We start from the raw sequence: 16,614 nt of genomic DNA on the forward strand, positions 1-16,614 counted from the left end.
CCAACTATATATAAGGGGCCGTGTCGTTCCAGCAACGTGAAGTTTCATGAGCCATGGACAAAAGTGTGTTGGTGTTCCTGTTGTGTCTGCAGGCTTTCCTGTTGATGACCGCAGTGGATTCAGCCGGCGCCGCCCCTTGGCTGAAGCAAAATCGTCGACTCAAATTGGTGAGAAGCTCGTCATTGGTGCTTGAACATGTTGCTGAATTGCAGTTTGGGAAGAAGGTGATGATTGTTTCTTGTTGATTTTGTTAAAAGGCGAAAGGTGCATCCAAAAGACTACAGTATCACTATAATCGATTCTGTTACATGAGACCAGGAGCATGCGCTCTTTTAGTAAAGGTACGTAAACATTCTTGAAATTGACTTGTACCAAGGAGTATTTGAGCACACTGAAAAGAAACAAAAAATACACTATGAGATTAAAATTTGAAACCTATGAGAGTAGTTATATTTTCATTTAAAAAAAAAAAAAAAGTTATTTCTTTTTAGGAAAACGATGTATATTTTTAAGAGAAAAAGCTTTTACTTGAGTAAATTTATATTTTTGAGAAAAGTAGCATATTTTCAAGAAATAAAGGCAGTATATTTTCACGATTTAAAAAAAGCCACAATCTTAAGAATAAAATTGTCTATTTTCAACAAAAGAGTAAAAACTCTATGAAATTAAACCGTGTACAGATATTTTCATGACCCATCCATCCATTTTCTGAACCGCTTATCGTCACAACGGTGGTGGGGTATTTTCCTGATATAATGTCCTATATCATCTAGAACAGGATTCTTCACTCCTGGAGAGCCGGAGTCTTGCAGGTTTTAAATGTTTCCATCCTCCAACACAGCTGATTTTAAAGATCAGGATTGTTGCTGATGGGCTGATTATTATGAATCAGCTGTGTTGGAGGACGGAAACTTCTAAAAACCTGCATTAATATTTTCAGGTAAAGGAAAATTGAATGTTTTCGAAAAAGCAAAAAAATCTATGATTTTTTAAAATTTGAATATGATTTAAAAAAAAACCACACACCTTTCTCGTAAATAAGTCAACAAGTCAGCCATTGTCCTCTTCTACTGAGATGACTAACTGACTTTTTATTTTTATTTGAGAGAACTGCTTCATGTGGTTAAAACAGTTTGTATTGTTTCATATGTATTGTTCAATGTTGTAAAACAAAATAAAATTGGTACATTGAAAGTATATGCTGCTAGTTATGAAAAGAACTAAACAAGATCTGCAAAAATCAAGCTCAGAAGGTCAGACAGTCAATGTTGGGCATCGGTGATCGGCCAGAAAATGTGACCTGTGCACCGGTTATAGACAACATTTGGGAGAAAAATAATCAGAACAAATTAAACACTTCTGGAAAGTTGATCACTTTTTTCTTGAAAACAAACTTTTTTTTTTTTTTTTTTACTTAAAAACAAAACAAAAAAAAAACCTCCCCACTAACTTTATTTTTATTTTTTATAAAACTGAAATCATTTTCTGGAAAACAACTAAAGATTATTATATAAATCTCTGAGTGTAATTCTTTCTTTTCCTTTTCAGTGTGACCTAAATATGCTAAGTTGTCAAATATATATATATTTTTATTTTAACTTGATTTTAATTCAAATGCATTTGTTTTGTCTTTTTAGCCACGCCCAAAATTAGACAGAATTGAGCGGCCAGTCGCCAATGTCAAGCAAGACTTGGACATATGAGACATATGCAATCAAACACATTTCCACCTTTACAATGTCAATGCTGATTATTAAACCCACCTGGAACAAGCACTCATGTTGACTCAAGTTTTTACACACACACATATATATATATATATATATATATATATATATATATATACACACACACCAAACACTTTATAAGCGTCACATTATGCTTTTGAAAAAGAGTTTAATCTTTATATTTACCAGTTTGACTTTACCATAGTTGTGTTGACCTCTTAAGGTTAAATGCATATTAAGATAAAAATAACTAGATTCAGCCTTTTTCAAAAAAAAAACAAAAAAACAACAAATCATGATTGATAGACTGATATTAAATACTTATAATACAATTATAATAATATACTACATTTTTCTTGACAATGTCTGACTTTCTACTGTCATGACTCGAGTCATGCAGGAGGAAATGTTTGGGTCTTGTCTCATGTCTAGGGTCACGATTGGGGTTGAGTTCATGACCTGTTAATCTAGTTTCAACTAGTTTTAGGCTATATGATGATATATGATGTTTGGAACTCTCTGTAAGAACTATGTTATGTCAGGAATCTTTAATCGCGTTACTGAAGAATCTTTTATGCTATATGATGTTTGTTGATGTCACGAACTATCTGTAATTACTGGGTTAACAGCTAATGAGAGAATTCCATGTCAGTACTGGTACTCACATGTCTAGCCCCAACTATTGAGATTGATTGACCGTCTATATAAGGGTCTGAGAAGAGTGTGTGGTCGCCGGATTATTGCTCACTGTCCACTGTGCTTCTCCGCAGCGCAAGGGGGTTTGGCGTCTCATGATTCTCGATGCATTCTCGTTTTTCGTTTAGTCAAATTATGTGAATAAATAGTAAAAATTTATTCGTGCCAGAGCTTTTCCCCCTTCATTTATGAAACTTTTTTTTCCCTCTTCAAGAGATTTTTTTTTTTCTTGAGGTAAACTTCCTTAAAAATAATGCAACTATGCACACAGATTGATGAAGTGAATGGAGTGAGGTTCTGCATGGCTGGGATAGTGATCAAGGTGTTGCGTCTGCAAACCCTCAAGTTAGAAGGCAAGTAAATTGAGATTTCACCCATTTATTGAAAAAGAAAAAAATAATCCAAAAATGTGCAAATAAAGAACTATTGCAATCAACAAGTCAACTGGCAATTGAGATCAAAATCCTGGCCAATTCAATGACAAATAAGGCAGATTGAGCATCAAACAAACAAAAGTTTCGTTTTAAATAGTTAAAATGACTGGTCAAATATGAAACAAAACAAAACATACTGCAAGGCCTACAACGGCGGTGTCACATTCATTTAGGACTCCTGGCAACTCATTCAAGAGTCAAACACAAAAAATGGACATTTCATGGTTTGCCAAGAATGTTAGCAATACTGTCGCAGTTCAAAACATTATAGCCATTTTTACCCTGTAAACCTTCAACAGGAGGCGCAGTCAATTCATAAAGAACAATGTCTGAAAGCCCAAAATGAGTCAAAGGAAAGAATAAAGGTGTACTCCCTGAGTTTCATCCATTAGTAGTTGAGGACCTGCACATCAAACATGTCACACACACCACCGCTGTCATCCAGGGTGAAACTGTAGTCCATGTCTAAAAAAAATATAGCATAAACATAAGGATTGATATTTTTGATGGGGGAACAGAATCAAAACCTTTTAAGATAAAAAGTGGTATGTTTTTGAGGAAAAAAATATATATAAAGTGGAACCGCAATTTAACCAATGTACGTCAGATGCAACAGAGAGAAAATAGTGTCCACTCCCATCAAAACGCCCCTTTGTAAATCTTTTTAGGTCCGTTAGTTTCAGAATTGGCTGTAATTTATTATGGCCGGGGAAACGATGTATGGACATACGTGTTGGGCAGGTTAGCAGGGAAGAAGAGCCTCGCCAATGATATGGAAACCTGGACGTTACCTCATCATCACCGGAAGTACGCAGCTCAAATGCTGTTTTTCCATTAGAACGGTTCCACACCAAGTCGGACTTGGTTGGCCCCGGATGTTCGCATTTCCATTTGACTATTTCGGGGCGGAGCGGTTACAATGGAACCGCTTTTCGGAACCATATCAGTGGTGGCTCTGAAATGCCAGTCGCCTGGGGCCGAGCCGTCACTATCATCTGATTGGCCGACAGTGATGCCGCGACCGATTTCTGTGGCACACGCCCATTTCCTGGATCTACATGAGCGAGCGAGAGGCGCCCGCCGGTCGTCGCCAAAGTTATAAAACTACATCCATCCATCCATCCATTTTCTTGACCGCTTATTCCTCACAAGGAGGGGTGCTGGCGCCGATCTCAGCTGGCTCTGGGCAGTAGGTGGGGGACACCCTGGACTAGTTGCCAGCCAATCGCAGTTATAAAAATACACTACATACAATACACATAATGGTATTTTACAACACTAAACCATATGTGCAGTGTAAAATGTACTACTAGTGGATGAATTTTTCCTCATTGTGGTAAAAATAATGCACACACCGCTCATTCACTTGAAACGGGTATGCTCCAGACGTAGCCTGGAGCCTCGTCGTTCCCCCAGCCCACAGTCATGGCTCTTGCCTCAGGGATGGCTGCTTTTGCTGGCTGCCGGAGGGCTTGGGAGGCCGGAGAGTAAGAATGACGAGCCGTTGACTCGCAGAGGCAGCCAAATGAATGACACTGAGCTCTCCATTAAGAATGAATAAGCTCTCACGGGGAGCTTCGAATACAAAATATTTGTATTGTATATTGTGTATTCTCGGTTTAGTGCTGGCGAGCCTGGAGGCGAATGTGGCTCGCTGGTTGAATCCTGGAAATACAGTAGCTTTTTCATCAACTGTATAATTATGTGAAAACTTCTGTGCATTTGACAGGCTGTACTTTGCAACATCGCCAGATCATGCAACGGCAATTCACATTTTGAATCCCGGCAAACCCCCCCCCCAGTTGTTGAAACAAGTTACCAAGCTGCGCAAGACATTTTTAAATTCTTTGGGAGCTGACGGTGGTTTATAAAAAACGAATCGCACCTCTGGAAATGCTCAACTCTCATTTAGTCTGACCACAACATTAGTTTGCAGTTTTCAAAACACACAATAGAGGCAACATCACATTACTAGCCTTTAAAATGCTTACCATCAGTTGACATCAGCTCATCAATTAAGTCAACAGCTTCTTCAGGAAAGTATAAGGAGATAAAAAACAAAAAAAGTACATTAGGAATTAACTGCTTGATTGTCAGGCATGCAAAATCTGCATGCAAAATCTGTAATGATATAATTTTATATCATCCTTTGTCCAAAGCAAAGAAAGGCAGTACCATCACTGTACTCCTGCATGTGCTCCCCGATGCTGTTGTGCCTCAGCAGGCTGCTCATGTCAAACACAGACTGGAACTCTGGGCCAGCCAGGCCCATCTGCTCCAACTCCAAAACAGTCACCGACTGATCGGGATACCCTGCAACGGAGGAGGCAGGAATGCACAGAGGCTTAAATGAGGCTCATTTTGAGACCAGGTTGTGTACTTTCTTGTCCCAAATTGTTCGTCAACTACTTCTAAAATGTGAAAGATGCTATTGCTTCATTTGGAACATCTCCATTTCCCCTGCACACACAGTTCTTACCCATGTGTGCATGTGTGCACACTGGCATCAGCATGCCATCGTGCTCAGACAGCGCCACCTGCTGGTCTGAGTTAAGCGAGTCCTGGCTGCAGAATGAAGATGCAGCGGTGCTGGAACCCGGGGAGTAGGCAGCCGTCGAAAAGGGGAGGCAGTGGGGGCTAGCGGACAGCCTGAGGGGCGGCGTGAGCAGGGGGCAGATCACGTCGGTGGGGGGCACAGGGAAGACCACGGGTGCGCTGTGGTCCGAGTCCCGGTTGATGAGTGTGACTTTGATGGGGGCCACCTTGCTGCGCAGGTTCACCTGGTAGTTCTTGTGACCAGTCTGGCCCTAAGACAGAACGAAAGCAAAAATTAGAAAGCATTCAGAGAAATGTATCAAATTTTGTATTTTTCTTTTGAGAAAAAAAGTATATTTAAAAAATGTTTTGGGGATTTCAGACAAAAGTGGTATAATTATAATTATTATCTAAGAAAAGTAAAGGCTCAGAAAGTGTTGCAGACTGCCTGGCAATTTCCCCTTTTTCTTTTTAAATTTTCAACTTTAACTTCATAAGACCACATTTTCTCCTAAAACAATATATTATATACTGTAAAACTTTTTCACTTAAAAAAAAATCTTTCTAGAAAAACACTACTTTAATACTAATACAAAATTGTGTACCTGAAAATATAAAACTTGTGTTAACTTTTCCCACAAAACCAACTTTACTCTCCAAAACATATTACTATTTTGTTTTGCCATATTGCCGTATTAATATCGATTCATCCATCCATCCATTTTCTTGACCACTTATTTCTCACAAGGGTCGCGGGGTCTGCTGGAACCCATCTCAGCTGGCTCTGGGCAGGAGGCGGGGTACACACTGAACTGGTTGCCAGCCAATCGCAGGGCACACAGAGATGAACAACCATCCGCACTCACAAGCACACCTAGGGACAATTCGGGGCGCCTAATTAACCTGCCATGCATGTCTTTGGAATGTGGGAGGAGATCAGAGTACTCGAAGAAGACCCATGCAGGCACGGTGAGAACATGCAAACTCCACCCAGGAAGGTCGGAGCCTGGACTCGAACCAGAGTCCTCAGTATCTTGCAAATCATTTCTCAAAAATATATTTCAATTTAAGTACACGGTCATTCTCAAAAAATATGACTTAAATTTCTAGGAAATATAAGTTTTACTTCCAAAATAATAATAAAAAAAAAAGGCAAATACTGTATACAAATATTTTCTAAAAAATATTCAAATATTTTTCTAAAAAATATATAAATAATAATATTATTATTATTAATAATAATAATAAATTATGGCAAATATGGTATACAATTATTTTCTCAAAAATATCCAAATATTTTTCTAAAAAATATACAGAAAATAAAATTACTTTTGACAAAATACCTTCCTTGAAAACAAAAAAAACTTTTTTTTTCCCCTTATAAGATTGCAATGTTTTCTTTCAAATATACCAAAACATTGTCTCAACTTTTCTTCCTCAAATATACAACGTTATTGTAGTAAGATTTCAATTTTGCACTGTCGCAATTTTGTTTCTCCCCAAGTAATCTTGGACCTTGCAATGTTTTGCTACCTTCTCTGGCAGCAGCACCTCCAACTGCGTCCCAGACGGAGCCATGACGACGAGGAGAGTGTCGTCGCTGAAGGAATTGCAGATGTCCTCATGCGTCACAAATTTATAATTGGGGAAGTGTTAAGCAAAGAGGATTACAAGTAAATTCAAAGGGGGGAGACAAACGCACACAGAGGCAATAAACCTGAAAAACAAGACCGAGAACAATTTGGGATTAACCTGGAAGACAATAGCAATTATATTTATTATCCGCTCTTCAGCACATTTTCTCTGTTCTCTATTAAGAGGATGAAGACGGGATTTTTGTTCTGGGACTGAAACGAACAAGTCAATAGTCCCGAAGAGGATGTGCATGACTTTGTATAATTGTTCCGTGACAAGCATAGAAAATATCGATCAATTGCGTCTTGCTGAAAAATCAGAGCAGAAAGAGAAGGTGAGGCAATCACTTATTTGCTGTCATATACGCCACCTCCAAATTTGGATGCACCTTATTATATACTGTTAGGTTTAGCTGCAATCACTGACTGCAACCGACTGGGTTTCTTATCCGCACCATGGCAAATTATGTGACACTTTAAAAATCTCGTTGGGTATCCGCAGTATTCACAGCCTGTCACATTTGGTCATCACATCTCCCTGGATTTTCTCACAACCCTGCTGTTTTTTTCCATAGTGGCCTGAAACAGGGCTGACGTGAAAACAACTGGGTCACCATGACATCACTAATAATGCAAGGATATTTCCTGGTTTCAGGATCGCCATTCAGACGTTCGTGGTTCTCCTGTAGCCAGGTCTTTTGCTTGTCCAGCTCTTTCTCTTGGGCCTCCAACTCAGAGATCTGAGCTTGCAGGACTCGAACCTGGTCAAGAACTTCCGGGTTCTGACTTCCCTTGTTCTTGCCCCTGCAAGAGAGCAAACCAAAAGGAAGCAAAAGGAGCTTTCATAGGACTGCCAGTGGATATTATATCTGTCTTTTAATGCTGCACCTCATGCCTTTTAAAATAACCCTCAGGGACAAATAGTGTTTTGAATTGAATGAGACAATCTAGGAAGATGTTGGCAGTGACACTTCAGAGCAAACAAATACATGCAGCATATTTACTGCATTTCCGCCATCACAGATCGCTAGTTTCCTGGATCTCAAACATGGAAGCACACAATATTGTGGCATGATCACACGTCAGAGTCTACTGGGATGCTAATTAACATTAAATATGCCATCTCTACTCCCTTTGTAAGAGCATTTTCTTTTTTCCAATCAAAAGTAGTAAAGGCGAGATCGCTGGCCGTCTGTAAAAAGATTATCCTATAGTAATGGGGTTTATTTAGAGGGATTTTTCCTCCCTGTTCTGCTCAGGCAACATTTGGAACTGACAATTGTAACTCTTAACCCTTCTGATCACATATTATTTTTTGTGTGATCAACACCAAGTTGGGCCAAGCAACAAACTCCACATTGTGAGTTTGTGACATGAAACAGAATAACAGTCAATTAGAGAACTGTGAAAATCAGACAGACAAGCAAATGGTTGTGTTGCTTAACGTGTCTCACAAGTCATTCACTATAAAATGACAAGAACGAATCAATTGTAAATCATCACGAAACCATCAGGGTTCGGCAGAAACTTCCCATGTCCTAATTTAGGTAAATAAATGGTTCATAAGTATTTTTTCAAAAATTGACACTATTTCACAGTCCACATGTTTTTTTGTGTAAATTATTGACTAATATAAAGTATTGAAAATATGGTAAAGCCTTATGTTACAAGTTAAAAAAATAAAAATAAATAAACTTTTTGCCCCCTGGGAAAAAATATGGATTAGGAGATGCAAGGATTCCGACAGAGTGGCAATGTCCACTTGTGGAAACAGTAACTTAACCTAAAAAGAACAATCCTAAAATCAAATACATGTTTTTTAATCCCCAAACCTCCACTGGATGACATTTTTGTTTTTCTTCTCAATCAAGCCCACGCCTTCCAGCACATTGGTGATGTCGTAGATGCGCCTCTTCTGCTTCACTGCCAAGCTGTCTGCAGCCTGTCAATTTAAACACAAAGTATCAATAAAAATGTAGGTAGCAGAATTTTAACAGGACCATATCACAATTAATGCACACGCCACTGAAGACTACTAAATAAAAACCACCTGAGGTGGAGGAAATCTCTGAGGTGATTTGGCAAATTAAGCCACAAACAAATTTAAACGTGTTGGCAGAAGAAGATGGTTGTACAATGGCAGGATAATGTGTGTCAGGACAGGGTGCGTGTGCGCGTGCGTGCGCGTCTGCAGTGTAAACATTAGCAAGCTTGGCGCTTAAGAAGAGAGGGAAAACGAACAAACTTGTGCACAATAAAGGGTATGATATTTCTACCCTTTTGTAATACAAGGGTTAGGATCGGGTCATGTTTTTGTTCATGCTGTTATGTTGATCTGGAAATAGAATGTACAAACACATGACTGGATATAATCTTTAAACAGTAAAGCTACACATGACAATAACAGCTATCGATTAAAGCTGCAACTAATTATTTTATTAATCAATCGGTTGATTATTCTCTTGTTTTAACCAATCTATTGGATTAAAAACATGTTATCAAGACATGCTATTCAAAAGCAGTTCATTATTTCATATAGTGCAAAAAATACTTATGTATGTATGTATATATATATTTATTAGTGCCGTCAAAGTTAAAGCGTTAACTAATTAATTAATCACAAAAAATTATCGCATTAATCATTGTATTACCACAGATTAATCACACTATTAATTTTGACCGCAGATGATCTTTCTTAGCCAACAGTGAATGGTTACATTAAACGGTAGCTGTTGCAGTTTGAGCAATAAACATAACTACATGCGTTAAAGTAAAGCATTTAATAAATGTTTACATATGCTGTAGGTCATTTTTTCCCCATTTTAAATTATTCAAATAATTAATTGATTAGAAAAAGCAGAATGAGCGTGTGCAGCGAGCAAAAATGTTGGGGAAAAAGGAAGCTTTTTTAAGTCAGTGATTAATCGTGATTAATCAAAATTCTACGATGTGATTAATCTGATTAAAAAATGTAAATCGTTTGACAGCTCTAATATATATATATATATATATATATATATATATATATATATATATATATATATATATATAATTCAGTCATTTAGCGACATCTAACGACTTTTAGGAAAGTCAATAGCTACTTTCCTACTGGGGAGTTGGCCACACTGTTTATGAGAGTCGCATGGGACATCTTTAAAACATTTTGATTTTTGAGGCAGTCTTTTTGGCACGAATTGAGAAAAAAAAGAAAGAAAAAATACTACAGGAGAACTTTGGCTAAATTCCAGTACACAAACTTGTAGTTTTATCTATTATTATATGACAAGGGTGCTGTAGTGTTTGATAGTGGAACGTCAATTTGTCAAACTTGTCTCACTACTCAACAGTGATAAAATGAGGCTAATATAACAAGGCTCTTGCCAATTAAACGACGACATATTTTGAGTAATAAGTTTACACAACGTTCCATGTAGGGCTACTAACATTTAGAACGATAAGGGTCTGCGTAATGGCGGCTCCAGCACCTGCAGCAGTGCACCTGACCACCCGGCGACCCCCTCCCACGTTGAGTAGGCGAGTGACGGCTCTTTGTTTCACATCTTATGCTGGGGAAGCATAGTGCTTCTAAACGTAGCAAAACACTCTTGTTTACACTCACCACTTTCAAGTCGAGGACGCCATCGTTGGCTTGTTGGAGCAGACCGACAAACTTCATGGTGAGGAGCCCCAAACTTTTCTCGTGGCGAGTCGGCATCGAGCGAGCCGCCACCGTCGTCTCGCACTCCATTTTTGAAAGTTCTTACTTTTCTCCGAACATCAAAGTTCACCTCATAACCTTTTGCTCATAGAAAGAGTTCAACTCACAAATCAACCGCTTCACCTGTCTGTCTGTCTGTCTGTCTCTCGGTTCTCTCAACCAATAAATGAACACGCGCTACATTCGCCTGCTGTTGCCATGGGAACCACGGTTCCACCCCTAACCCGGTCACTACGCCCCTCAAAAAGAATTGACCCTGCCCCTCCACTTCCGCATGAGAAACCCCATGGAGAGACATCTTGTCATGATGGACTTTTACTCGTGAACCCCCCCACCCTAAAAGAGATTGACGTAGAATACTTATGACAGGACTTGGCCCAATTATGTTTAATTATGTTTAATTATGTATTTAATTACGGTGTTTTGGACTGGTTACGACTGAAGTGTTTAGGACATACGTCTGCCTCACAGTTCTGAGATTCTAAGTTCGGTTTGTAAATTTCCCCGTGATTTCAACTCCCTTTCACATCCCAACATCACGCATTAACATTTTAGTTCTTGCATGGGCAAGTGGGCCAGGTGAGGTCAATAAGTATAACTATGAGGTAAAAAGTAAATGTGTATGTATGTACGTAAAAAAATAAATAAATAAATAAAAAATAAACATTCAAATTTTACAAAAATAAATGGATTTATGCAACAAATATTACAGGACTCTTGATTATGTAAATGCTCAATGAAATAAAAAACAGACAGGATGTGTGCCCTGCGATTGGCCTGCAATCAGTTGCACTTGCACGTGTCCGGTCCACGAGGGCCGGAATCCTCCATGTTTAGACATTTCCCTTCTCCAGCACAGCTGATTCAAATGATCAGCTCATCAGCAAGCTCTGCGGGAGCCTGATTATGATCCTGATCATTGAATCAGGTGTGCTGGAGTAGGAAAACCTCAAAAACATGCAGCACTCCGGTTCCCCGAGGACCGGACTTTGACACTGGTGGTTTAGGGTGTATACTGGGATTAGGTTCCAGGTGACCTCCGACCTTAATGAGGATAAATGCTGTGTAGAAAATAGATATAGGGATGTTTTTGGCTAGCTAGCTTTATTTAAATCCTTTACAATCTAAATGAGCGTGTAGGAAAATGGATGGACCAAAAGTTGTCATTTGTTTTTTGAGTTTGTGAGTATTTTGTAAAATAAGGAATTAATTAAAAACTAGTAATTTTGTGCAGATGTGTAAAAATGACTCATGTAAAATACAAATTTAATTTAATTAAAACTAGCTTGTTAAAAACTAAATTGTTGCACACCAGCATTTTTTTTTATCAACACAATACCATGACATTTTACCAGTTAAAATCTTTTAATGCACTGTGAAGACGTTTCATTTTCGCCTCTGTGATCCTCTTGCTGGCTTCCATCTCAAGCAGCATCTGACACATCTCCTCCTCCACATTGAATACCTGAAACAACCAAAAAATAAATTAAAAAATTAAGGCATATAGTGCAGCAGATACAAAAAGAAAACAGTATAAAAATACGATTAGTAATTGCACATAAACAATAAGGCTAATACTGTTTAAAAGGCTAAAATACAGAGGTAGCAATACTGCCAAAGAAAACAACAAAATGTGGGCATCAACAAAGAATGAGAGAGTGGGACGAGAAGAGAAGAGAAAAAAAGTATTAATTATAGGAGTATCTACAATGTTAAGGTTTTCTAAGTACAGTACTGTGGACTTGCATCACGGTGCAATTTTGCATAAGTAAAGTGCATTACTGATAGCAGGTGCAAATTAGCATTAGGTAGATGTACATGTGAAAGAAACATTCAAACATACAGTTAGCAATGCTTTTAATATTTTGGATTTGAGGCACAGCACAGCTTTAGGCACAAAAGTGGTCTTTGAGTCCTGCAGGCGAGACAGCGAGGCCATTGACCTGATGGCAGCCGCTCAAACTTTAAAAACAAAGCATGTGCATCATCTTGAACAATGTGGCCTGCTAGCCTGCGTGTCAGATGTTCATAAAGATTCCAAAAAGATCTAAGAGGAGTCCCAATTATTTTAGAGCAGACAGCCATCGTTTTCTGTTGATGTTTATCCTGTAACCTCACAAGCCAGATTGATAATTGTGATTCACTCAAGGCAGTTCTTTACATTATCAATCTGGGACTTCACTCGGGAGATCCACTCAGGAAAGGAGGGACTTGCCTAAAAAGGTTGGCTGCAAACGTTTTTTTCTTCCATAATTGAGCAGCCCTATGTTTATAACATTACATGCTAAACTAGAAGCTCCACCTCGCCATACAGAATTATTATGGTAAGTCTCTCAGTCGAGACACATCACTCCAAATATCTCATTAAATGTGTTCTTATGTTCCTGTTTGTTAACTTACTGTACACTTTAGCTTCAATGAAAAACATATACCGAGCCATTATTTTTGGGTGTACCATTATACCGCTAAGTAGTCAAAACCATCAAATTCTGACCTGATGCAGATGAAAAGAGACCTCTAATCTGTGTTTTACCTTCAGATTGGCTTCTTCTATCTGATTGTGCTTGTCAGTCGCCAGTTGAAGTAGCTCAGCCTGATGGGCGGCCTGGAGGGACTCCATCTGCGCACGAAAGGCGTCGTCCATGCAGCGCAGCTTCTCCACCGCCTCTCTGAAAGACGCAACGCGATGGAAGTTTAATAAGGCGAGCTCGTCTTTTCCGACACCTCGCCGCAAACGCACCTGTGTGCTTTGGTCAATTGCTCTTTCTCTTCTAGGAGCGAGCGTTCCTTGCTCTCAAAGGTGTCCTTCATGCGCTTGACTTGGCTCTCCAGTTGAGTGAGCAGCTGAGTCTTCTCCTGCCACTTTTTAGTGGACTCGCTGAAATGTAAGAGAAATCGTATAATAACCTGCTGAATGAAATATGAAGTTGTATGTTCTTCAGGTACTGTTTGTGCTGCATGAGTGTCTATATTTACAAGCTATAGCTCGTTTTGTTTTATGGTAAATGTGTTGCTTGTTTTGTACTCTTTTATATAGATACTCCCGTTCAGTGCAGGGGATGCATTATAGACGTTACTGATGAAAATCTCTAATATTAAAAAAAACAAACATTTAAAAACATTTAACTTGTTAAACACATTGCAAATGTATTTGAGCAACACAAAAAATAGCAGGCATAAAATGGAAAGTGTTACCTTGTGATACAGGTGACCCAACTTCTAAGTTATTTGAGATACAAGCAGTCATTCGGCCAGCTTTTCTTTTTTTTTTTTTTACTTCAACTTACGAGTGCAAACTTGAGATACGAGCGATGCAAGGTGGCAGTGAATTCAACTCGCTTCAAAATAAGCATTTGAATATTCTTTGGCCACATTCATTTAAAAGTACTTTTATATCGAACATGCTTGTGCTGTGTATCAAAGCTGCTTTTATTGGGGGGGGCTGAAGCACCTCCTTATAAAGCACATGTGTCAAGATCCGGTCCTCAAGGGCCGCAGTCCTGAAGATCTTGGATATTTCCCTTCTTCAACACAGCTGATTCATGATCAGCTCATCAGCAAGATCTGCATAAGCTGCAGTTTGAGTACGGTAACCTCTAAAACCTGCAGGACTCCGGCCCTCTGCGACCGCAGTTTGCCATCCCTGTTATAAAGTAACCAAAGTGATGAAAATCTATTTTCTAACACTCTGCGTATTGGTCAGACCCTCCCTTAGCACTGGTAGAGAGACTACAAAAAAATTGTGATACATTATATATTTGTATCTGATGTCTGTACTGGCCCCAGTAGCAAGGAAGGCAGGAGCAAAATAGCCATTCAATTGGTGAAGTGAGGGGAAAAACAACAACCGTGATTTTTTAAATTTTTTTAATTGTATTCAATTGTTGTTATCGTATGTTTTTATAAAGTGAAATATTATAGAATGCTGTTTTAGAACAAAATATTTTGGAGGCTGGAACGGATTATAGCCATTTACATTAGTTTCAATAGGGATACAACAATATGAGTCACCAACATCGAACAAATTAACATTTAAGAAGTTAGAAGTCAAGGCACCGCTGTATTTACTGTTTCATACATCAAAACCAGAAGTGTGAAAAGTCACTCAAGACTGTGAATTTACCTGTGAACTCGTTTCACTTTTTCGACTTCAGCTTCCTTGTCCTCCAACTGTTGCTTCAGCTCCTCCTTGCGCAGTCTCAGGTGTTCAACACGTCCCTCCAGCTCCGACAGCCGAGACGTCTCTTCCTCGAGCTGCCGCTGGAACGTCTTCTCAGCTTGGGTCTTGTCATCGCGGAGCTTGCGGGCCTGCTCGTCGCGCTCCCGCAGCGTCTGCGGAACATGAAGATAGAGTAACGAACCTGCTGCATTTCAACTTCACTTGGATGCCCTCTTCTGCCCTACTTCTTTGAGTGTGCGGATGGATTCCGTTTGATCCTCTATAATTTTGCCTTTGATTTTGAGGCCGTCACTGTCCCGCGCAATCTGCTTCTTCTGCGCCTCCACCTCAGCGGCGAGCGCCTCGATCCTGGCTTCCAGACGTCCGCGGTCCTGAGCCAGAGATGCGCCTGTGGTGAAGACATACACAAGAAAGTGATGCATCGCCATTTATGAGCTCCACCCAGGAGGATCTGTTTGTTTATTTGAAGCCCTCAGGTTCCCCTACTGATGCCATCCCTCCTCGTTTGTTTAAGGAGGTTTTTGACACTCTTGGACCACATGTCCTTGAGATAATTAATTATAGCCTTTTTACTGGTATAGTACCAGGTGATTTTAAACATGCAGTCGTACGACCTCTACTTAAAAAAACAGGCCTTGACTCCCTCATTTGTGCTAATTTCAGGCCCATTTCTAACCTCCCATTTATTTCTAAAATATTGGAGAAGGTTGTTTACTCTCAGTTGTTACCGTTTTTAGAGAAAAATGGTGTCACTGAATTATTTCAGTCTGGTTTTAAAGCGCTTCATAGCACAGAGTCTGCTCTTTTGAGGGTATCAAATGATATATTTTTATCAACAGACTCTGGAAAGTTTGTTGTTTTGGTTCTCCTTGATTTGTCTGCTGCGTTTGATACCGTAGATCATGACATTTTAATTTCTCGTCTTGAGCATTATGTGGGCATTCAAGGGGTCGCCCTCGAATGGTTTAGGTCATACTTAAAAGATAGGAGCTTTTGTGTAAAAATTGACGATTTTGTGTCCTCTCAAGCTCCTCTTCCACATGGGGTTCCACAGGGGTCAATTCTTGGCCCTCTTTTATTTGCTCTCTATTTATTACCTCTTGGTTCTGTTTTTAGAAAACATGGTATTTTATTTCATTTTTATGCTGATGACTGTCAGATCTATTTTCCCCTGGCCCAGAACAGTACAATACAACAACTCACTGACTGTCTAAATTAGGGGTGTTAAAAAAAAAAATCGATTCGGCGATATATCGCGATACTACATCGCACGATTCTCGAATCGATTCAATAAAAAAAAAATCGATTTTTTTTTTTTTTTTTTTTTTTTTTTTGAGAGCTCAGAATTGTTCATTCGGTAGTCTTACTGATTAAACGTCTTATCATCGTTGCCTTTTTTTGTGTTTTTTTTGTGTGTGAATCGATTTTTAAACTTCCATTTTTAATGGAAAAATATTCAACAAAACGTCTGACTTCGGGTTAGGATTCACACCTTGAGCATGGAAGAATGTTATATGAATGGAACATTAAGCCTTAATATTTTATTTTAATGCTGTTCAAACATGAAACAGATTACAACCTCTATAAGACTGAAATTTCAGATAAATAAATAATACATTTTCATATAAATCTTACACTCTACAAGCTTACTGATTAGTATTTTCTAAATTTGAATGAAAAAAAATCGCAA

At 38.9% G+C, this 16,614-nt stretch overlaps 1 protein-coding gene and 1 long non-coding RNA gene across 5 annotated transcripts in view; one reads left to right on the top strand and one right to left on the bottom strand.

The window, feature by feature from the left end:
- Nucleotides 1-1,775, top strand: LOC144018478 (uncharacterized). Its single transcript, XR_013283444.1, has 3 exons — nucleotides 1-167; nucleotides 258-341; nucleotides 1,638-1,775. It is a non-coding gene; the product is annotated as an uncharacterized LOC144018478 (long non-coding RNA).
- Nucleotides 1,776-2,785: 1,010 nt separating this feature from the next.
- The window catches only part of lrrcc1 (leucine rich repeat and coiled-coil centrosomal protein 1), a 32,051-nt gene continuing 18,222 nt past the window's right edge, over nucleotides 2,786-16,614 (bottom strand). Inside the window, exons 1-8 of one of the 4 annotated variants that reach the window (XM_077522873.1) lie at nucleotides 10,646-10,969; nucleotides 8,859-8,968; nucleotides 7,669-7,830; nucleotides 6,926-7,034; nucleotides 5,337-5,664; nucleotides 5,033-5,170; nucleotides 4,849-4,884; nucleotides 2,786-3,322 (exon numbers count right to left, since the gene is read on the bottom strand). In XM_077522873.1, coding sequence (XP_077378999.1) covers nucleotides 3,246-3,322; nucleotides 4,849-4,884; nucleotides 5,033-5,170; nucleotides 5,337-5,664; nucleotides 6,926-7,034; nucleotides 7,669-7,830; nucleotides 8,859-8,968; nucleotides 10,646-10,774 — 1,089 coding nt within the window. In that variant the 5' untranslated portion in view covers nucleotides 10,775-10,969 and the 3' untranslated portion in view covers nucleotides 2,786-3,245. Of the gene's footprint in view, nucleotides 3,323-4,848; nucleotides 4,888-5,032; nucleotides 5,171-5,336; nucleotides 5,665-6,925; nucleotides 7,035-7,666; nucleotides 7,831-8,858; nucleotides 8,969-10,645; nucleotides 10,970-12,096; nucleotides 12,210-13,277; nucleotides 13,414-13,484; nucleotides 13,623-14,867; nucleotides 15,077-15,148; nucleotides 15,313-16,614 lie in introns of those variants that run through there. The other 3 variants (XM_077522868.1, XM_077522880.1, XM_077522863.1) reach the window with 3 other exon arrangements.

Source organism: Festucalex cinctus, chromosome 1 (assembly GCF_051991245.1).
Source record: "Festucalex cinctus isolate MCC-2025b chromosome 1, RoL_Fcin_1.0, whole genome shotgun sequence".
NCBI lineage: Eukaryota > Metazoa > Chordata > Actinopteri > Syngnathiformes > Syngnathidae > Festucalex > Festucalex cinctus.